This window comes from Panthera uncia, chromosome D1, assembly GCF_023721935.1.
Source record: "Panthera uncia isolate 11264 chromosome D1, Puncia_PCG_1.0, whole genome shotgun sequence".
Classification (NCBI taxonomy): domain Eukaryota; kingdom Metazoa; phylum Chordata; class Mammalia; order Carnivora; family Felidae; genus Panthera; species Panthera uncia.
Window position 1 is genome coordinate 92,893,624 of NC_064808.1, and position 22,765 is coordinate 92,916,388.

Here is a 22,765-nt window from a genome sequence, read left to right on the forward strand (position 1 = left end):
AATTTTAATCGTGAGATCTTCATTCCGTCGATGCTGAGGGCTTTCCCGACTGGTCTCCAACCAATGGGCAAGTTTCATAAAAAGCTGATTTACATTTAAATCCAAGCCTTTTTTGTTTTTTTTTTTCTCCCTCAAAGTTTGCTGATGCCAAGTTTTAAGTATGAAATGTCATTGTTTTCATACAAATATTCCCAAACATTACCAGTTGTCATTTTGGCATTAAATAAGGTTGCAGCTCTAACAATGGTACCATTAGCATTTTTAAAAGCGTTAACATCATTGTTCTTCTGGAAATTATTGCAGGCTCCAATTACCCTACACAGAATCTTTAAAAAAAAAAAAAAAAATTAATGGGGCACCGGAATCAAAGCCAGTTAGGGCTGGATGAAAAGAATGGCAGCTACCTCTTTTTGCTGGGACCATAATGGTCTCGTGCTAGTCCAATTATCACCCCACTGGAACATGTTGCAATGGTGTGCCCCACCGTGTACCTAAGTAACCGTGAATAAGACGTCCGTTAAACATTCTTTCCCCAAGATGCATGGGATTTTGATAAAATCGAACTGGGTTGTCACAAAGGAAAAGAATTCTCTGTGGTTCTCAGCGCTGGATTCTTAACAAAAACATTTTCCAATTTTTTTTTTTTTTAAAGAAAAGGTTTCATGGATCTAGCATCTTGTGTTTCACATATATGATTTTGCAAAGAAACTTAAGTCTATCTCGTCATGTCTCCAAATGTCATCCCTAATCTTCCTGGGGGAAATCCTTTAAAATTGTATTATCTGTGCCCTTAAATTCCCTAACCACATAGTATTACTATTCTAGACCTCTAATATTGAAACCAAAAGGGCAAAGTAGCATGTGAATAAGAAAATAAATTTCAGAATGGAATAAATCTAGATTCAAATCTTGACTGTCGCCACTTACCACACGTGGGATCTTGGTTACTTCCCCTAAGACTAATGTAACTCACCTTTTAAAACACAGACTCCTATCTAAATCACAGGATCACTTTTAAAATTGCAAAAAGCTGTTTCTAGAGTTTAGCAGTGAGGGGCAAAGCATAGGGGTTCAGTAGAAGGGCCCTGTTATAATGCTCATCAAGTGAGCTACTTAATGTATAGGACTGGCCCTATGGGGTCTATAGGGCTTTTTGGTAAATGGCCTCGAGTTGTCGTCGAGAGTTCCTTTGTAGAGGTTTTTGGGTAGTCTAATTGTAAGGTTCTTTCTTAGTTTTTCTTTTATAGTCAGGCTATCTGCCTTTAGCAGTGCCTTTCCATTTTTAATTTGCTGTCAACTGGGGAACGAGACATAGCTGACAGATGAAGTCAGAATTTGGGGCTACCCTGACGTGGTCCCCCAGACTCCAAAACAACGCCCTCCCAGAGTTAAACTTTAAAACCAACATATAATAGGCAGAATAATTTTACAGGTGCAATGGCTGTCAGGCCAGGATGATTTTATTGTAACCGAGTCAGGGTTCATTAACATTAGCTATATAATGTTTTAGTGAAGGGGTGGGGGGTGGGGAGCTTGCTTCACCCACAAAACCCAAAAAAAGAGGAGTCAGTGGCAGATATGGGCGGTGCCCAAGCCCTGGTGGAGGGAACCTTTGGCGAAGGGACATCAAGGATCAAGACCCCACTGGCGAGACTTTCCTCAGAAATGGACAGAGTTGCAACCCAAAGGTTTCAAATACTAAGTTCATATGGAGTACATTATTCTTGTATTGGCATGCCAATCATTTGTTCGTTCATTCAATATTTATTGGGCAACCCCTATTCTCACCTGGGTCCCTCCCATTTCCTTTCTTCTGAGTCCATGTTACTAAGCAACCTTCTAGTTGTGTCTGGCTTCCTGGGCAGAGGGCCCTGGGAGGGGGAGAATGCACTGGCCATGCTAACATTCTAAGTGACAGGACTGCTTCCCGTGATGAGCTACTCAATGGGCATTATTTTGTCGCAGATCAGTCTCAGGAGCTTGGTTAAAGTGCACCTGCTCACAAGAGACGAACTCACTAACGTGTTGACAAATTATCTAAACCTGGAGACCCAAGGGCTAGGTCACGACCAGGTAAATTCACCCTTGGGATTCCTCTGGGTGCGACGTGTTAGACTGTGTTCTGACGCTGAATGGTGACGGGGGTGGGGTGGGGGGTGGGGAGGCAGTGTGTGGGGTCAGAAATTCTTGGCACTGGAGGCTGGTTCTGCCATTCATGCTCTGGTTTCCCGAAGCCAGTTGCTTAGCCTCTCCGAGCCTCTGTTGCCTCTTCTACACAACAGAAGGACAGTCCTTCGGGGTTCTCTTTGGGCTCAATATTTAAACAAAAGCGACAAACCAGCAGATCTGTTGCATTAGAAACACCTGCCTCCCCTTCTCTCCCGTTCCATATTCTCCAGGCCTGACTGATGGGCCCACCTGCCATTCATTGACCCATCAGAGGGGCTGGCAGCATCCTTCGCACGACCCCACTGCCCACGGGAACCTCCTCAATGTGCTCTTTGACAACACAGCACATCACACTGCTGTGCTTTCTTCTCGGAAGACTTGAAAACTGCCTTCTTAGCCAATGGTGTCTCAGCAAATGTAGTGACAGCTTTAAGGAAGTCACTGCCCCTGTGGAGTAATTCTATTCACTGCGAGAACAGGTGCCTTGACATCTCCCCGCTCCTCAGCCAACACTAAGGCATCGTGTTCTTCAAGGATCCACCACGCGAGAGCACCTTGGTCATAACAAGATTATCCCAGGCCTTCGTGTTCTCTCATCTATCAAATACACATCCTCCCAAACCAGGCAAATCAAAAAGCGTCCGGACGCTGTACAGACCATCTTTATTGCGCTCAAAAGAACAACTCAAGACACGCGTAGAGAGTGGGTTCTCATATAGGTGTCTCCTTCACCCAGTTAAATTTTTATTCAGTGAAAAAAGTTGACATTGAGACAAAAATTATCGTAAAACTGTGCAACAATATAGTAAAATCTTCAGCATAAATTGGTGATTTGGAAACGCGTCAAGGTGATCGAAATCATAAATGCCTCATGTCACCTTGGAGAGAAACAAGTATACGGTGTTTCACTTTAAATGAGAGCAGAGTAGGCCTTTATTTTGCTTCCAATGCTTTCGATTTTGCCTAAAGTTTCTAATAATTTGTAACAAGAGTCTTTAGATGAGAAATGACATGGAATATCTGAGAATAATGTTCCCTCAGCATTCATACTTATTCCATTTGCGTTATTGTACGTGAAGCAAATACCATTCTTGGGTTACTTGGCTCTGAGGATTTAATTCCCGACACGGCTGCTCAAAATCGGTGGGCAGAAACATACGCACAACCTATCCTCCCTCAACCCACGTTCAGTGGTGGTTCCCATTCTGAGAACGTGCTCATTGTCCATGTACCCGACTAAGCATACCTCTTGCTATCTATTCCATATCTCAGTCTTGCATAGAAAGTAGTCTATATGAACTTAATGCACTGGCTTTTATTACACAAAAATTGTACCTGAAAGGCAGCGCACGCTCCAGTTAAGAAAAATAACATGCTAGGAATGTCAAAAGTACAATCTCAACAAAGTGAAGATTCTGCACAGGGTCTGAGGGTCAATTCGGAAAATCAATATGGAGATGGTATTCGGTTGATTTATCTCCCGGACCCCTTGAGGGAGGGGTCTCCCAACTCTGCCGAAGGAAGAGAAAAATCTTCTCGGAGATTCACCATGATCCCCTTAGTAGGAAAGTGACCACCCAAACCTACCAAGATGAGGTTTCTGCCCTTAAGGAAGTACCGGGATTATCATCTTACAAGATGGAGTGACTGCCGGGTGGATGTTTGGAGGTAAGATTCTCCCAGGGGAGGTGGGTGGTTATCTACAAGAGCCTCACCACACCATCGCCCTCCCCAGTTCCCCCAGAATGGCCGCTATCTGAGAAGGGTTACGGTCCTTAACAGGCTGAAGCGTAGCTTAATCTAGTAGGCCAGGATGATGGGCAGGAGAGAGCATGTAGCTCTGCGTCCCACACCTGTTCCACCCAAATATCCCTAGAGATACTGGCAGAGATGGAACCCCAGGAACCTCTGTCCCCAAAGTCCCAAGTTTCCACCAGTTTCCCACCATCATAACCATGTACCCAGTATGCCGGGGCAGCCAGGAGTTACTGGAACTTCTCACCTGTCTGGAAATGCCTGCATAGACGTGGCTTCTCCCCAGACTCCTCTGCAGAATTCTACTCTTTGTCATGTCATCCGCATGGACCCGTGTCTCCTCAGGGGCATTTGATACACATAGGGGCAAAGTCAGCTTCCGGAGAAAACTCTGTACGCAGTGCCCCTGCCTGCCAAATTTTAGCGGTCCGTTCGTGGTCCGTCACGGTCCACGTGCGGGCGGGCTGCTGACATTCTAACGTGCGCGCTGGGAGAGAAGAGAACTCTTTTCCTATACGGTGTGAACTTTTGAGGTGGCATCTCCAACGAGGTACAAAGCCCCTTCTTCACAAACAACCAGGGGCTCCAACTGGTCACAGTGAAGACAATGATCTGGTCACGTTCAAAGGCTGCACATAGTTTGCGTTCTCATTTCCTATGGTCACTCCAACCTCTGGACTCCTGCAGACGGCGTGTATATACACCACAACCCCACAAAGCCACGCGGAGGGAAGGAAGAGTGGGTGCTTCAAAAGTTCATAAAAATATACAATTTGCACATAGCTGTATCTACCTAGCTTAGTCTTCAGAAACTTAGCTCTTCTGTGTATATAAAATACTCTAGCCCTAAAAGGCTGCTTTTTCTCAAACAGCACAGTGGCGTTTTCCGAGGAGAGGGGTGATGGCCGGTCTATACAGTACTGTGCACTAAGCACTGGGAGGCGCTGGAGACGAGAACTGGAAGCTCAGGTATGTCTCAAGTTGCCAACTGGAGACACGGGCCCTGTAAACAAAGGCCTGCCTACAGAATAACTGAAAATAAAGTCTCAGAGCCTTTTATATCAGCTTTCACAAATGCCACCAAAAAGTTGGCCGAAAAAGAGAAGAAGAAAACATACTTTCTAGGGGTTCAATTAAACGACTTGCCTCCCACCAGACTGTTTATCTTTTAGCTACTAAAAGAGCTTCACTAAAGGGGTGGGGGTGGGGGGTAGGCCTTGGAGTTCCGAACGTAACCCCAAGACAACACGAGATAAAACCAAAGAACTTCCATTCTTTGAAAAAGTAACGAAGGAGAGAGAAAGAAGGGAGACAACGTGGAAGGAGGCTCGTCATGACCACCACGTGTTAAAATAAAAGGGAGCCTTACCCACGCAACATGCTACATATCTATAGTTTAAGACGCTCCTCCCTGAAAATATATACATACATAAATTAAAACTTTTAGAACGAAGAAAATGGAATTGGCTCTTTGTTTTCCAGACAATCACTAGCTAGAGCGAAACTATATTATCACCCAAGAACGATACTTTTGGTTAAAAGAAAGCAAATACTTGTGAGAAGTTGATGTAAAGCATCTCAGAGGAGATGGGGTTTTTAGAAAGCTCGCACGTAAAGGACACACATTCAGAAACATGACTTTGGACCATCCCCAGAGCTCACTGCTTCTCGGCTGAGAGGTTCTGCAGCGAGGTCCGTACGGGAGGAATCCCAACAACGCCGGACATTGGTGCCTACGACGCTAGGTCTAAAGGGCGGGCATCAGTCCACAATGGATTCCACGTACCTATCAAGTGGCCATGAGCTGAATACCAGGGTGGCATTTAAAGGCAGAAGAAGAAGAAGAAGAAAAACAAAAAAAGCTCAGCTTGTTCTACAGAGAGAATAAACTCTAGTCTTGTTCCAGCTGCAAACTGGATAGAACGGTCTCGGATTGGTCGATCTCCTGTATCTCTGTTAAGAGCGAACAGGACCCTTTAAACGGGGCAGGGGTATGGGGGAAGCAGGTGGAAGGAAACAAAAAGAGAGAGAGACAGAGAGAGAGAGAAGGCACTGACCCAATTCAAAATGACTGCATATATCAGTGTAGATTTGTAAAGACAGTAAGTGGCCACCTCAACACAGATACAAAATTTTACATTCGAGATTCTTCAGTGGTGAGTAAAAACAAAAAAGCCAAAAAGGACAAAGCAGTACTATATCTGCCAGTGTATCTATCATGGCACAGACCTAGGATTCTCCCACGACCCGGGTGATTTTTTTTTTTTTTTTTTTTTTTTTTTTGCAAGGGCCATGACACCGGGGTGTAGTAAAGCAGGGTTAATCGTTTTGTAGCTGTGAAAGGCGCTATAGTAAGACTCCCTCAGTTAGCGTAAGAGAAGAAACTGCTGTCTGTTTGACTGACTGAAACGGAGCAATGACTCAATGCGCTCTCCTGCCAAATACCATCAGGTGACACACGAGTGACTAAAAATGGATTGCTTCCGACCCTACAAGGCGAGGGGTTCCTAACGGGCAGTGTTGGTGTCAGATGACCGCTAAAGCCTTGCCTTATACAGAGTCCCAATAAATTAACAAAGTAACAGGAAAGAACCTTCCCCTATAACACACACACTTGCATGTAAACTGAGTCTGAACGAAATTTAAAGTTTGAGCACACCTTCAAGGAGGAGGGAGGGATCCCACCCGTCACCCTCTCTTGAAGTGTTTCTATTAAATACATTTCTGTGTCTTAGAAAAATAAAAAGAAAGGCCAGTTTATTGAATCAAAATGATCTCACAGACTTAAAAGCATGCCCAGCAAGCACAGCCCTGTAAGACTACATTAATATGAAATTAAAGCAATTTGGTTACTAAAATCAACCTGGTTGGAAGTTCACAGTTGATGACTACAAAGTGTACTCATTCCTTTCTTTCCTTTTTTTTGTTTTTTTTTTTTTTGTTTTTGTCTTTTGTTTTTGGCCCATATAAAAATAACATATTGCAACTCAAAGTGCATCTTTTTAAAATAAACCATCAACTATCTTTATCAAATAAAATATTTACACCATTTGGTTTCTAGTGAGGAAAAGCTCTTTCAGGCTATCACCATGGGGACGTCGTCTGAAAATCCAGTTATCATAGGAGCATCTTCGTCATCTTCCCCTAAAGGCAAAACAGTCGGTCCTTGGTAAGTTCCAGAGCACTTGCACCCAACCCCGACACCCACCCCTCCGCCCCAGCCTGGAAAATCGGTACCACGGCCCTCTAGGCACAGTGGTCTAAGCCGAAACCGAGCTCAGCTGACCCTTGACGCTCTTGGGTCACCTTCTCCCCGTCCACGGGTGACCAAGCTTATTTTAATGGTAGCTTGAACTTAACCAAAGAAAGAAAGGAAATCATTTAGGAAGGAGAACCTTATGACCTATCCAAAAGTCCAACGGGTGACTTAGGTTCCCTAATTGGGAGTTATCCACACCCTACAACAACACTGTGAGCTTCTTTATCCGTTTTCTCCTCTGAACCCACACTGCTCTGAGGCAAAGGACCTCAGAGGGGTTGAAGCTATCTGAGGGCAGCTTCCCAGACTAAAGGATGTCCCCTCGTGGCCCCCGGTACAATCCTGTACAACCAAGTCACGATCCGTCTTTAGTGATCACCGTGTGGTACCATTAACTTCTTTTGCCCCCAGTAACGGAAGCAAAGAACCCGCCCCATTCACGCAAAGCAGACCAAATACTTGTACTAAGCAAGACAGGAAACTGAGAAGAGGAGGGAGCAAAGCTAATATCAAATGATCAGTGATCGGGGAATATACAGATACCTTTATAAACAAAAAAATATTATAGCTGGTTTACAGGGAAAAAACTAGGTATGTAAAGTCACAGTCCACATGTCTGCGCTCGGGGACGACCCCAAAACACGCCTAACTTATTATATCAAGTGGTCCACTAGCTCTACGGCATTTCGTAATTATAATGAGCACGTAGACGTTTTAAAAGGTATTTCTTTCTTTCTTCCATACCACGTTATGGGTACGTAAAAAGCAGAATGACTGGGGAGGTGCCCCTAGCGATCGGAAAGGGGCACAGCCAGATGGAAAAGGCTTCTCTGGACGGAAGTCAGTTGGGAAGGCGTGACTCCTGATCTTGACCGGGCTCTTCAAGGACGCTGGACCTCCGGGTCCGGGAAGGATGGAGAGGGGTTGTGAATTCCTGAAAACCTGCTGACACCTCGGGGGTATCGAAAGCCCCGGGCCTATCGATCGACCCTTCCGTACTTCCTACTCAGGCCACCGGCTTGGAAGGGGTCTGCGTGGGGAGGAAGAGCCAGGGCACCCCGTCCCACTTACCCAGGTCGTCCCCGGAGGAGAAGATGGCCGAGCCCAGCCTGGAGCTGTAGTGGCTGTTGGCGAAAGCGGTAAAGCTGCTCCGCAGCCTCCGATGCTTCGTGTACAGGACGGCAAACCCCACCGCCAGGCTCAGCAGTATCAGGAACAGGATGGGTACCACCACGGCGGCCACATCCGTAGACCTGGCCGCCCGGGCCGCGGACGCACCCGCACCTGCCAACGTTAAGACAGCCACGCATGGGCCCCCTCCGCAAAGGCGGCAGAGCCGCCCGCCGAGAAAGCGGGGAGTTTGCCGAACGGTTACCCGAACCGCCTGCCCGGTGTGACGAGTTCCTGCCCGTGACGGCCGGCTGGGTCCCCACGCCGTGCCACGAGCCGAGAGACCACGGGCCTTGTGCATGCAAATACGGTAATTACGTTAGACTCCTAATCACTGCCTCGTTGTTGATTTAGGTAATCTCCTGGAAGGGAGACCTTTGTTGGGGTAGTGACACTGATTTCGTTAGCGTTCTTACTTAAGACCACTCGCTGGCCTTACATAAGAGGATGTGAAATCAGACCAGTAATTAACGAGGTTGCAATTATTTCCCCCTACTTGGCACCGAAGTCACTCTGAACAGCAAATACCTGAGGCTCCGTCGAGTGATACAAACGAGATCCCTTAACTGCAACACTGACTTAACAGCTCATGAAGTTTTATGAGGTTTTTTTCCTTACTTAAATAAGAGAGAGAGAGAGAACCCTTCCATATACGTTTAACATTTTAACAATCCACTTGGCAAAGCCATTTAGGTGTCTGTAACCTAACAATGATGCCCACTTGCCACTATCTTCAACAAATTCTCCCTTTATGATGATGTATAGATAGATTTGTACCAATAGGGCCCGAGGGCAAAGCCATCCCCCTGCTGGGTTAGGGCCAGTCTTAAAAATCCCTGGGGAGGGGCCGCCTGTCGGTTAAGCGTCTGTCTTCGACTCAGGTCGTGATCTCACGGTTCGTGGGTTCAAGCCCCGTGTCGGGCTCCGTGCTGACAGCTCGGATTCTGGAGCCTACTTCGGATTCTGTGTCTCCCTCTCTCTGCCCCTCCCCTGCTCGTGCTCTGTCTCTTGCAAATAAACAAACATCAAAAAAAAAAATTTTTTTTTTTTTTTTAATTCCTGGGGAAAGTCTGAGTGAGGCAGGAAAATGGAACTTGGGAGCCCATTTTAGCTAAGGAAGCAAAGTGGACCTTCCCTGTCCTATGAAGAGTTGAGGCAGTTCCCTGGTTTGGGGCAAGGTGCTGTGGCACAGGCCTGTGCCTCAGAGGGAAGGCTCAGTAGCCACCCAGGGGTTCATCCCAACAAGGTGCTCAACCAGATGGGCCAGAGAACAGCCATTTCTTGCGAGCCTAATCTAACAACTCAAGATGCATGTCTTTACATTCTTTCGTTATTGACCTACGAGGAAAAGCCGTAGCAGAGTCTTACTTCGTATGTCCCAACGTAACCCCAGCTGTGAAGTGGTAAACTAGGGCAATGCTCTTGCCTGGAACGGTTAAGAGGAACCAGTGTGGCGGAGGAAACAAGAATGAGTGGGCCCTCACCTCCTCCACCCTGCTTCTGTGGCGGAAAATGGAGGCCTCACTGAGAGATTCTTTCTGCTGGACGATTTTGGTTTTATAAAGGCAACAGTTGTTTTCCCCCCAGAGTCTATTTCACAGTTGCTAATTGGTTTTGCTTAAAAAGGAGGCTCTATTTAGGAACTGCTAGGTTAACAAGACTTCTGTTGTGTGTTTTCTGTAAGACCTTCTCAGAACCTCTAATAACGCTATGATTCTCCAAAGGGGACACAGTCTGCAAGGTCGTCCTCCCTCAGGGAGGTGCCTGGGAAACATGACATGACAGAACACACAACAACTCTAACGCAAGATTTTGGCTTAAGCATCGGCGAGCTCCTGGCTGGGAGTAAATGGAACTGAAAAGACCAGTGGCAAAACGTTGGCTGAAATGCTGGCCAAGCTACTACGATACAAGCAGCATTTCTGTACAAATGAAAGGTTCCTCTCCCCTGCCCCACCTCTGCCCTCGGCATGACCCAACATTGGTATCTGTGAGTGTTTATAAGACAAGATGCCAGGCCAAATTCAGGTTCTGATCTGGACTGGCGGCTAAGACGAAGGGGGAGGCTATACAATCGGTTACTCTATGGGAAGGAGATTAGCTACTGACTTGGAAGAATCCCAGGGAATATTAGCATACTAGAGGCTCTGAGAAGTCCTGCAAACAACAAGCAGTAGCACTCACACTAACCTAGTGTTTCCCAAGCAGAATCTCCTTTTTTTAACAAAACCTACTGCTAACCTATGCCCTTTCTAGGCTCTACATTCAGAATTTGGTCACACGGTAACTCCAGCTCCTCACCCCATGCCTGGCTCGGGAAATATTTGTTAAATAAATCAGTGTCTGATTACACGGATGCACAAATGACTTTTTTGAACTGAAAGAATATTTAAAAAATTTTTTTTAATGTTTATTTATTTTTGAGACAGAGACAGAGCGTGAACAGGGGAGGGGCAGAGAGAGAGGGAGACACAGAATCTGAAACGGGCTCCAGGCTCTGAGCCGTCAGCACAGAGCCCGACGCGGGGCTCGACCTCACGGACCGTGAGATCATGACCTGAGCCGAAGCCGGACGCTTAACCGACTGAGCCACCCGGGCGCCCCTGAAAGAATATTTTAAATGTGCGTAAGAAAGACACATATTCATCAGACCACGCCACATCCTTCATCTATTTCCCCAGAAGTGAAGATGGAAAGTGGCCACACGAGTGACTCACCAGACCCCAGTTCGTCATACAGCAGGACAGCAGGCTCCCCACAGATCTGGCTGCCAAAAAGGCATCTTGCTTGCACAGTGAAAGTATAATTATGACCCAATTTCAGGTTGGAAATTTTAAAGAAAGTGTCAGTAGTATTCCCAAGGTAAGCTGAGATATTCATGGCTCCATCCAACATGTGTATCTCATAGCCCTGAAAACAAAGACACGAGAGATTGTGCAGGAAGTTAAGTAAGGAATCTGACAGCTTCTATTACTGGTTCCAACTTTATGTGAGCTCCTTATTGCAGGCTTTTATAGATGCGAAAGCACTTTGGGTTTCTTACTAGATCTTTTTACGTTACCACTGAGATATTGGATTCAGAAAATGGCAATTTTCCCATCCCAAATAACTACCACGCCCACTTGTGAGCTGCAAAGTGGAAAAGTATAGCCCTAATGAAAGCCATTTTGATAAATATTTTGCTACACATTCAAAGTTCTGGTCAAGAGTCCACTCATCTCAAGCAATACGAAACGCAACAAAGAATCCGGACAATTCAGCAACAGTTTGCTGTAATGTAATGGGATTTGACTCACGATAAATCCGGGTCGTGGTGGGACTCCAGCAGCGGGGCTGGGAAAGTCAGGACATTTCTAGGGAGAACAGTGTGTGGGAACTTCCTTGTCAGCCCACAGCTCACTCCCCAGCTCCTCACTTTCTAGCTCTTCCAGGCTGATGGTGGCCCCAGACCAACTTGGCCTTGACCAGAAAGCACTTCAACATTAGGGTGGGGGCAGAATGGACTTCTGGACTTCTATGACAATCTCCCAATATTCCAGTCTCAAAGCTACCAACTCCCACCCCACCAGCACCAAAAAAAAAGACCTCCTCTCTTAGCTCTATCCACATATTGGGCCCCACTGCATACTCACAGACTCTTGGTCCCCATTCCATTGACCTGTCTATTCTCTGAACTCTAAGCCAGGGGGAGAGGAGAAGGATGTGCTATATGCTTATGCCAGAACCCTCCACTGGGAGTCAAATACTGACCTGTCACCTCCACCTAAAAGCTGGGCCGTGAGGCGGACCACTGGCTGCCAAACTGGGCCTCCCAATACCGCCTACCTGGAATCCTGTCCCCCCATTCTTCTTTAGAAACTAGCATTGATTGCTTCTATCTAGCACGTATTTGCTGTCAAGAGCGTGCAACATACATAAAGGTGTAAAGAAAAACATCCAAATGATACAAACGTCGGTCATTCACTTAATTAACTATGAAACATGCTCTTCCTTTAGACACTAAAGTTATTTCCTCTTTCTTGCTATCAGAAATAAAACAAGGCCCTCAACAGGGCCTTGTACATAAATTCTTTATGCACATCGTTTCCTGAGAATAAAATCCCGAAAGAATTGCCGGGCCAAAGGATGCGAACGCTTTTTATTTCTGACATGTATCACCAAAGTGCCTTACAGAAAGGCTGAACCAATTTGTATTCCCAGCATGCTAATCTCCCCAACTACGGCTCATTCTAGTAATACTCTTCCCACCCCCCCCCCCCCGCCAAACTTAGCTGATTTAATGTTGAAAGGGTCCTATCTTTGGTGTTCAGATCACCAGTGAGATTGATCCTTTTTTCTTTTGCCCACTGCTGCTGGAGTTTTTACTGTGTTACCGGTACCTTTTCCAGAATCAGAATATTAGTCTTCTGAACTGCTTTGAAAGCTTTCTTTATATTTGAGTTTATTAACCACGCATCCGTCCCGGCGGGGAGAGTTGTGACGATTTTCAAATTTTACTCTAGCTTTGCTTCTGGCATTACAGGGTGACCATTTACAACCCCAGCGCCCTTTACCGACGCTGTGCCGCGAAAGAGCCACAGTGGATTTGTCGTGTCTCTGTTCAGCTCGTGCTTTGCTGACAACGGGGACAAGCCAGGTCCGCTCAAGAACCTGTCCACCCTTGGGTGACAGATCGGCAGATCTACTCGCCCTCCTCCTCCTCCCTCCCATCTCCTGCTGCGAATACAGTCATGGGTCTGCCAGTGACAAAACAAAACAAAACAAAACAAAACAAAACAAAACAAAACAAAAGTCTTTTCTATACGTTGACGGACTATCTGCAGGTACTTCTTGTTCCTTCGGACATCACCGGAAAGAAACCGCGATGCCACGGCACGGATGTAGCTCAGTCCCCGGCACTGAAGCCACGGCCCTGCTCTGGGACTGTCAGAAGGCACAGGGAGGGCTTGGCCCATTCCCCTGTCTTGCGGGGGGAAAACAAGTTCAGGAATGAAAGGTGCTTAGTGCAGGGCTCTCTTGAACGGGCAGGATAAACCTCTGAGTAATTAGCGAGCCCACAGAAAATGGCCCTTTTGTTCTCCAGTTCGCTCCCGTGCCCTTTTCTTTCTCTCTCCCCCTGTTGACGCGCCAGCGGGCTGGTAACGAGCCCATCTCTAAAGCTGCATTTCAATTAGACCCCCGAAGTCATTGTGGAGGAGGGAGGAACTCACCCTGCTTTCATTGAAATGCTTTTCCTTCAAAGCTAGACTCTTCCAAAACAGAAGGACGTGGTCGTTTTCTGTTATGATTTTTAAGGCATCAGGTGCGGACAATGAAACTGAAAATTAAAGATTCAGCAGGATGCGGTTAGTGGCTATGTATTGGAATCGCTGTTCTCTCTGGTCAGAGGGAGATTAAATAACGCCAACTTGAGAGGCTAGGTCAAGGAAGAAATGGAACCCATGTGTTGCTTAGTACAGAGCCTCACACAAGGTAGACGCTCCCTAAGTGGCATCTCTCTTGTTGCTGTTATAATACCTTTGGCCAAATCTGGATAGCACCTGCTCTAGTGGCCCTCAGAGCCACAGATGGCCGAAAACAAATTGGGTCGGGGAGAAAGGGAGGGGGTGGGATGGACCACGGTTCCAGAGCCTTCCTGGACTTCTGCTCTGGTTGCAGTCTGCTTTCCTGTCTCCCCGGTCCCGCCCCAAGACCTGAGGAGCCTGACTGCTCAGTGAGGGGCCAGGGGCTGTACCCGACAAGAGGGCCCTGGAGTGACACTGGAGTCAGGCCCTGACCCGCTGCTCACACCGCCAGCCTAGTGGGGCCTCTGTCGCGGACATCCTGACACCGTCTGCTGCCAGCCAGGGACCTGAGCTCATGACCTGCTTTCTGAACCAGAGTCTGACGGCTGAGCCAGCTCTGGAGTGGCAGGAAGCCCCCTTTAATACGCTGCCCAATTCTTGGCCTCCCTCCTTGGCCGCAAGAAACCACTGTGATTTCGGCCTAGGTTCCCATCCTCGGCTTTCGGGGCAGAGGCTGTTTCACTTCCTACCTCTTTGGGGGCATTCCTGCCCTGGGCCCCTACAAATGTCGAAACCAGCTAGGCAGAAGGAGAGCGAAAGCGATGCAGGACACGGAGAACGACAGCCGTCCCCCCGGGCCACCACCCTGTAGCCCAGGCCCTGGAACCCTGCCCTGCCCGCCAGGCGTGGATACCGACACTTCCCGGGCGGTTCCTGAGAGATGTTGTGTTTCTACAGGCTTCCTAGCAGCCCTGGGGGCACCTTGCTGCGCGAGAGGGCTCCTCATCGCTCTCCTGTTTACCTGTGGTGATTTTTATACTGGAATCTTTGCTCATGTTCCCCAGTTGGACAATGACGTGGTACTTTCCTCCAGGTTCCAACTTGTTAAGGGTGTATTCCACGGTACTGTTGCGGGATCTTATTTTGTAGCTTCTATCGCTCTTCCTTATTAGATCTTTAACCGCAATTGCATACAACTAGAACAAGAAAGAGAGACCTTAAGGGTAATCAGAAAGTCGGCATTTTTTAACTCTTGGCAATTCGATGGCGGATGACAGGACATAAGCGCATCAGTGGCTGCGACCCAGAGCGACGATGTTTTGAGCCCCACAGTCTGACTCTGCTCTTTGGAAAGCCTTTCGGGGTGGCCAGGTCCAAATCTGGAACAAGTATTTGTTCCCAGAACTGTGCACAGAATTATCAATTCAACCCGAAAAACAAGCCTAGGGAAAGTTACATTTATTGTGGCATCAGCAAATAGGTTGCAACAGGCAAGAAAAGTCCAAATGGAGTGTTCAGAGCATCTCCTCAGCTGTGATAGTTTCGGGATGTTGTCAGAGGAGATAAAAGGATAAAACGCTCTGCTTATTCTCTCCCCCAGATTGCTTCTTATATATAGGGAGGCAAGAGGAAAAGACAGGGCCATGTGGTAAGTGCAGGAGATTCCATCACCAGGAAGAAGCTGAGAGTCAAGGAAAGCCTTAGCAACAGAGCATCTAAAACCATCCACCCCAGGGGCGCTCAGTGGGTTAAGTGTCTGACTTCGACTCAGGTCAAGATCTCACGGTTTGTGAGTTTGAGCCCCACGTCTGTGCTGACAGCTCGGAGCCTGGAGCGTGCTTCGGATTCTGTGTCTCCCTCTCTGTCCCTCCCCCACTTATGCGCCCTCTCTCTCTCTCTCTCAAAAGTAAATAAGGGGTGTCTGAGTGGCTCAGTTGGTTGAGGGTCCATACGACTTTGGCTCAGATCATGATCTCATGGTCCGTGAGTTCGAGCCCCACATCGGCTCTGTGCTGACAAGTCACAGCTGGAGGCTGCTTTGGATTCTGTGTCTCCCCCTCTCTCTGCCCCTCCCCACTTGTGCTCTTTCTCTCTCTCTCAACAATAAACAAACGTTAAAAAAAATTTTTTTAATAAATAAAACATTTTTTAAAAATTAAAAAAATAAATAAATAAAACCACCCACCCCTGGGATGACGGAGAGGGCAGCCTGGAGCAAAGGAAAACAGAAGCTGTTTTTCACAATTAATGCCTCTTCTTTTAGACCAGGGGCCAGCAAACTTTTTTGTAAAGGTTCAGATACAAAGTACATTTAGGCTTTGAAGGCCAAATGGGTCTCTACCAGAACTATTCAACTCTGCCACGTGTCACAAGAAAGCAGCCACAGGGAAGATGTACACGAACGGTTAAGAGTTTGGTTCTAATAAACTGTATTTATAAAAGCAGGCAACGACCTGGATTCGGCCTGCAGGGATTTGTCTGCCAACCCTGCTTCAGAGGATCAGGGGAGGGAAGGGGAGAAGTCAGAGAAGAAAGAGGGACCAACCAATATGGCAGCTGGAAATCATGGAGAAGCAACGATTAAGAAGAGGCACCTGCAAGGACCCCATCTTTGGCCGGACAGAAACGGGGGGAGAGACCTCCTGCTGAGCTCCCGCCACCAGGGCTGGCTTTCCTGGTCCCATCACAGGACCCCCTCTCCGCTCCCAAACCATGCCAAGAGCACACGCATGGCCGGCCGAATGCCCGGCCCGCTCACCAGGTCCTGGTCAGGAGAATCATACGGGGATTCCCACTTGATGACAGCCGAGGTTTTGCCGGTGCGAACCACATGCAGGTGACGAGGTGGGAGCCTGTTGTCTGGGATCATCCTTACCACAACGTAGTCGGAGGACGGCCCTAGGTAGGGCACCACCACCCGGACCTGAAACAAACACCCGTGGATGCACGCAGTCCGCGCTAAGACTTTTTTTTTTCCCTCCCCCACAAAACAGTGACACACGTACCCAATTACGATTCAATCATTGCAAAAGAAGACACAGAATGTAAAAGAACTCCCCACCCATCCCAGATCTCTAATCCATTTTCCCAGAAGTATCGCTGGAAATGGTCTTAGGTGCTTCCTTCCCGGTGTCCCGTGCACACGTTAAGCGCAGATCTACACACGTGTGCCTCCTACACATGCGTGCCTACGTGCGTGTGCGTCTAGGTAGCCTCTTCTTAATTTTTTTATACAAATGAGAAAATACTACATGGCTCGTTAGGCTCTTCGCTTCTTGCCATTAATAAGAGCCCAGAGGGGCGCCTGGGTGGCTCAGTCGGCTAAGCAGCTGACTTCGGCTCAGGTCACGATCTCGCGGTCCGTGAGTTCGAGCCCCGCGTCGGGCTCTGTACTGACAGCTCAGAGCCTGGAGCCTGTTTCAGACTCTGTGTCTCCCTCTCTCTCTGCCCCTCCCCTGTTCATGCTCTGTCTCTCTCTGTCTCAAAAATAAATAAACGTTAAAAAAAATTAAAAAAAAAAAAAAAGTAAGAGCCCAGAGATGTCTCCCCCTCGGTACGGGGCTCTCTGTCTTTTGAAGGGTTGCCCTGTAGTTCATTGCAAGGATCAGCCACGCTCTTCTTAACCAGCCTTGGCAGCCACGCGTTTCAAACCTTCTGCTGTCACCAGCAAGAGCGCACCAGACACCTTTCTCCAGAGATCTTGGCACACACGTGCAGACAGGTACGTGGGCTAAGTTCCTAGAAGTGGAGTCGGACAAAGCGGGGTGTGTCTGTTCCTGTTGTGACCCATCTGCCAAGTTCGCGATCCCCCACCAGGGAACGGCGGTGGGTTAAGGGGTCATTCGTTCTGTTTTTCAAGCAGGAACTTGATGCTGCCACAGAAGAGGAACTACCCTCTCCTCACACGCTCAGATCCTGGAGTCCCGCGTCCAGCTCCCCAGGTCTCGGTCTGAGCGAGGCGCCCAGGATCTAAGCCATCCTTAAAGAACAGAAAGTCCTCTGGACCCCCTGGTACGGGAACCTTACCAGAAACAAATACTGCTCATCCCTCCTGACAATGACGATTTTGTTGTGGAGTGAAGTAGTCAAGCTCTTCGGACTGCGATACAGGTCAAGGAAGGATGTAGCGTAGAAAATGCCATAAACCTGGCCAAGAGGATGGAAGAGGACATCAGCTCGGTGGTCAGTGACTTCATTCTCTTGAAATCCCTAGTTTATGCCCTGCTGCAGGGGAGCTTAGGAGAGAAAAGTCTTCATGTAGCATGTATTTCATCAGCATTTACAGAGAAGGCGCCCTGGGGCTGGCAGCGAACCCACGGCCACCCAGATGAACACGGCGGGTGCTCTCTGTCCTCCAAGAGCTCGTTTTTTGTTTTTTGTTTTTTGTTTTTTGTTTTTTGTTTTTTTTTTGAGGAAGGAGGAGCAGAGAAGAAAAACAGACACGATTATAAATGACAAGCTGCCAGTACAGAACAGGGGATGCTACAGGGAGCGACTGCACGAGGAGCCGCGGAGAAGGGGTCGGTGGGTCCCAGAGAGCAGGGGGCATGCTACCTGAAAAGCAGGGATGGAAGAGGGGAGCTGAGCGGAAGTGCCGATTGGGGAGGAAGCGAGTGCATTTGTAGGGGGAGGTGAGGAGGGAAGGCAGCAGGGCGGACATGGGGCGCTGCCCAGAACACACCCATTCTTCGTCTCCCCCTTAGGAGAATCCTGGTTCTTAGTGAGAATTGCCACCTGGAAGAAAATCTGCACTTCCCACCTCCCCGGAAGCTGGGAGGCCAGGTGACAAAGTTCTGGCCAATGAACTTTAAGCAGAGATGTCACGTGGGGCCTGAGTGACGGGCTTGTTAACATAGGGGGAGGAGCCCTTCTTTCAGCTCTCCTCCCGCCTGGAACACAGATGACGGTGTGGCTCCAGCCCTCCAGGCCCTTGAGGTGACCTTGAAAATGGATGCCACGGGCAGCCTGGGTCCCGGATCAAACCGCGCTGCTCCTGTACAAACCCAGGCTCGCCGAAGGACTCCACCTTCCCTGTAAAAGCCACTGTCACTTTCAGGCCTGTGATATGCAGCCACTCTGAACCCCGGCTGAGGTGGGTGGAAAACTGGGAGTTTAAAGCAGGGACGGGGGATTTGATGGGCTTGGGGTAGGCGATGGCCTCTGTGGGGGTTATAATGGGGAAGGGGCAGTAAAGTGCCGAGGAAGCTTTCTTTGTCAGGCAGCATGAAAGCACGCATGGGCAGGTAAGATGGGGGCTTGAAGAGAGCTGTACAAGTCTGGAGAGGAGGTGGGGCCGGAGGGCACGGCCCAGGGACGTGCGCGGGGACTTCCGAGGCCCAGAGAGCTGTGCATTTTCTCGAAGCTGCTCAGCAGCCAGGGCCAGAGAGGGGAAAGCATACAGGGAAGGGGAAGGGAAGCCCCAAGGGGGTGATACACTGGTAGGAGGTGAGGAAAGAAAGAATTGGGGGACTCCAGGGAGTCAGAAGCAAAGCAAAAGGAGCAGAACAGGAAAAGGAAGGTGCTCAAAGCGTAAGACGGGAATGGGGGTGGGGACCTCCAGCCTCAGAAGCAGGCCTGGTTTCCACAGGACAGGCCCGTGGCTGCTGAGGATGGGGCGGCGTGGGGCGGCTCCGGCCAGGGGCCAAGAGAGGGCTCCAAGAGCCAAGGAGGCCAGGGTGCAAGAAGGGCCCCAGAGATGGACAGCAGCTGTGCAGTTCCCACGGTGGAGAGGGCAACCGTGGGTGACGAACTCGCGTCCTCAGTGGACTGAAGTCGGGAAGAAGCGGAGAGCTTCCGACAGGTGGTTTCACTGGCCTTCTCGCCCTCGGAAAGCTACGCAGAGCAAGGACGAGGCAGAGCAAGGCTACTTCTCGGAGTCCACGTGTAATCAGAGACCCTGAGGTCAAGTAACGACTCAAGGTGCCATACACCAGGCCCCGCGCTGCGAACACGCTTGGGTGTGGCAAGGTGGCCGTGGCCTCAGCTGGGTATGCAAGCGAGAAAGGCCCTTTGTGCAGAGAGTCTACTTCGAGGGGAAAGGGGGGGTCCCGGGCGTGGCTCTGGGCGTCTCATCTCTGCCCCCTCCTCAGAATCGGGCTCTGGAGCGACAAAAGAGCAGAAGCTGTCACACAGGTCTGAGCCAGACCTGAGCTTGCTTTACAGCTTCAATTCTGGCCAGCCTCCTCACCCCTCTGGGCCTCAGTTTCCTCACTGGTAAACTGAGAACACTGACCCCAGGGAGCTGATGAAAGCATCAAGTGGGAGAAGGAAAAAGGGTTCTCGGCGTGTCTTACTTCCCCTTCCTTCAAGGCCGACCTTACAATTACGTGCAAACCTTGGTTCATTCCCCATCGCTCAGTCCCATTCCAGATGCACACTGGAGATGCCCTCAGAGGACAAGACTCAGGCTTCCATGCTCACCAGTCACGGTGAGGACTAAGTCTCGCCTACAGATTTAGTTCTATGGGCTTCTCCCTTTTGCAAACTCAGAAACCCTTCAAGGAGCTTACAGACTAGTTAGGGAGATAAATAATGCACGGAAAATGTCAACGAGGATAAAGCGGTACCTAATGAGACAGGTCTCTGAATGGCACCAACTATACATTTCTCCGGAGTTCGTACGGGAAAGGCATCAAGTAGAAGACAGTGGGATTGGACTGCAGACCAGAAGGACAGAAGGACAGAAGGACTCCAGGAGGAGAAAGAGCATAAGCCAAGGTACAGACGCAGGAGGGGGTGAAAATGTGCCAAGAACCTTGGGAAGACCCACCTAAAAGCAAAGGGGAGGTATGGGGAATGAAAGCCACATTCAAAACGGAAGCACAAATCTGATCATAGTGAGTCAAAATGCATACATAATGATTAAAAAAAAAAAAAAAAGACCTATGTAACGTGCAGCAGGGACACTGGGATGAAGGGGGAGGGGGGAGGCACATGTGGGAGGAGCAGCCCCAGGGGCCGGGGCGTGGGGGGGGGGGGGGGCACGGGGGGGGGGGGGGGGGGGGGGGGGGGGTCACATAGGTGGGGAGGAGTTGGGGGGTCTTGTTAGTGCTGCTAACGTGTCACCACGCCCATGAGCCAAGGTGGGTCCCCCATGACAGGAACATGACCCCCTCTTGAAACTCACAGTCTATTCGACAGGAAAGAGCATGCACATTTTCTCTCGGATGCCAGGCGAAGGTGTGGAAAGGGATGCTGGGGCTGGGACGGCAGGTGCCTCTAGAAGGTAATCCAGAACTGACCAAGAGAGCGGTCCGTGTTTGGGTGAGAAACGAGGAAGTGGTAACAGAGGAGAAAGCCCTCGGGCTGCTGCCTAGCCTCACATCAGGGCAGGGTCCATACTGACTCTGCAAAGGTCACCCTGGCTGACTTACCACGTTCCTGGGGCCAGTCCAGGTGCATTCCACTGCAGTCTGATTGACGGCCTTGGCTTTGAGGCTAGGAGCAGGTGGGCGGACTCCTTTGGTCATGACATGCTCGAACGCCAGAGGGCTATCCCCTAAATCAGTCTTGGCCCAGGCAGAAATCTCATAAGACGTATGAGCGGTCAGATTGGTAACTGAAAACAGGGACAAGAAGACGTCAGGAGGGAGCTGGAGGTATCAGTCAAGAATCTGTGTCTTGACAAACCAAGAAAGAGACGCTTGACTACAGAGAACATACCTACATCCCCAGAGGGGAGGTAGGGGGGTGCTGGGTGAAACAGGTGACGGGGATTAAGAGCACACTTATTGTCGTAAGCACTGCGTAACGCACAGAAGTGCTGAATCACCATATTGTACGCCTGAAACTAATATAACACTGGATGTTAATGATACTGGAATTAAAATTAAAAATTTCATCAAAAAAAAAAAAAGAATTTGTTACTTGCTATACAACAACCTATTTTTTAAGCGTTTTTAAAAAAAATCTCTACCCAGTGTGGGGCTCAAACTCATGACCCTGAGATCAAGAGTCATATGCTGTGCCGAATGAGCCAGCCAGGTGCCCCGATACCCTATTTTTTTAAGGCAATCTCTCGGTTTAAGTGAGCCCCACATAGTGTAGGATTTTCATCGTTTTGCAAGTTCATCCCAGCGTTAGTTACTGATGACTCCTACAAATAACACACTTGCACGGGCGCTAGGTAGTTTCTTTAAAGCTGACCATCCGAGGGGTGCCCGGGTGGCTCAGTCGGTTGAGCGTCTGACTTCAGCCCAGGTCATGATCTCGTGGTTGGTGGGTTCGGGCCCCACATCGGGCCCTGTGCTGACATCGTGGAGCCTGGAGCCTGCTTCAGATTCTGTCTCCCTCTCTCTCTGCCCCTCCCCTGCTCATGTGTCATCTCTCTCTCAAAAATATCTCCCTCTCTCTCCGCCCCTCCTCTGCTCATGCGCTATCTCTCAAAAATAGACATTTAAAGAAATTTTTTAAAAAAGTTGTTTCCGAGAATATTTAATGAGACTAGAAAATTCCTACAACTTTACGTTAAGTGGAAAGGGCAGGATATAAAACTACAGCTGCCCCTTGAACAACACAGGTTTGATCCTGCATGAGCCCACCTGTACATGGGTTTTTTATTTTTTTATTTTATTTTTTAATATTTTTATTTATTTTTGAGAGAGACAGAGACAGAGCACGAGTGCGGGGAGGGACCGAGAGAGAGGGAGACAGAATCCGAAGCAGGCTCCAGGCTCTGAGCTGTCAGCCCAGAGCCCGACGCGGGGCACGAACTCACGAACCGTGAGATCACGACCTGAGCCGAAGTCGGACGCTTAACCGACTGAGCCATCCAGGTGCCCCTGTACATGGGTTTTTTATAATCTGGTACTATAAATGTATGTTGGCTCTTCCCTATGATTTTCTTAAGAACACTTTTTTTCTAGCTTACTTTATTGTAGGAACACAGTAAATAACAGATAACGACATACAAAATGTGTTAATTCACTGTTCATGTTATTGGCAAGACTCCTGGTCGACAGCAGGCTGTTAGTAGTGAAGTTTTAGGGGAGTCAAAAGTTATATGCAGATTTTCAACCGGGTCAGTGCCCTCTAACCCCCGACTGTTCAGGGTCAACTGTATTCAAACGAAGTCCATTTCCTTGTTTGTAAGACAGAAAAGAACAACTACACTTACAGCAGCTACTAT

The 22,765-nt window shown here is 48.7% G+C and overlaps 1 protein-coding gene across 1 annotated transcript in view; it reads right to left on the reverse strand.

Annotated features, from left to right (window-relative positions):
* Positions 1-328: 328 nt before the first annotated feature.
* SORL1 (sortilin related receptor 1) overlaps positions 329-22,765 on the reverse strand; it is a 174,346-nt gene continuing 151,909 nt past the window's right edge. The window contains exons 41-48 of the mRNA XM_049620870.1: positions 21,012-21,196; positions 17,665-17,784; positions 16,397-16,561; positions 14,660-14,834; positions 13,564-13,670; positions 11,071-11,263; positions 8,255-8,467; positions 329-7,068 (exon numbers count right to left, since the gene is read on the reverse strand). Of these exons, the coding sequence (XP_049476827.1) occupies positions 7,001-7,068; positions 8,255-8,467; positions 11,071-11,263; positions 13,564-13,670; positions 14,660-14,834; positions 16,397-16,561; positions 17,665-17,784; positions 21,012-21,196 (1,226 nt within the window). The 3' untranslated portion in view covers positions 329-7,000. The remainder of the gene's footprint in view (positions 7,069-8,254; positions 8,468-11,070; positions 11,264-13,563; positions 13,671-14,659; positions 14,835-16,396; positions 16,562-17,664; positions 17,785-21,011; positions 21,197-22,765) is intronic.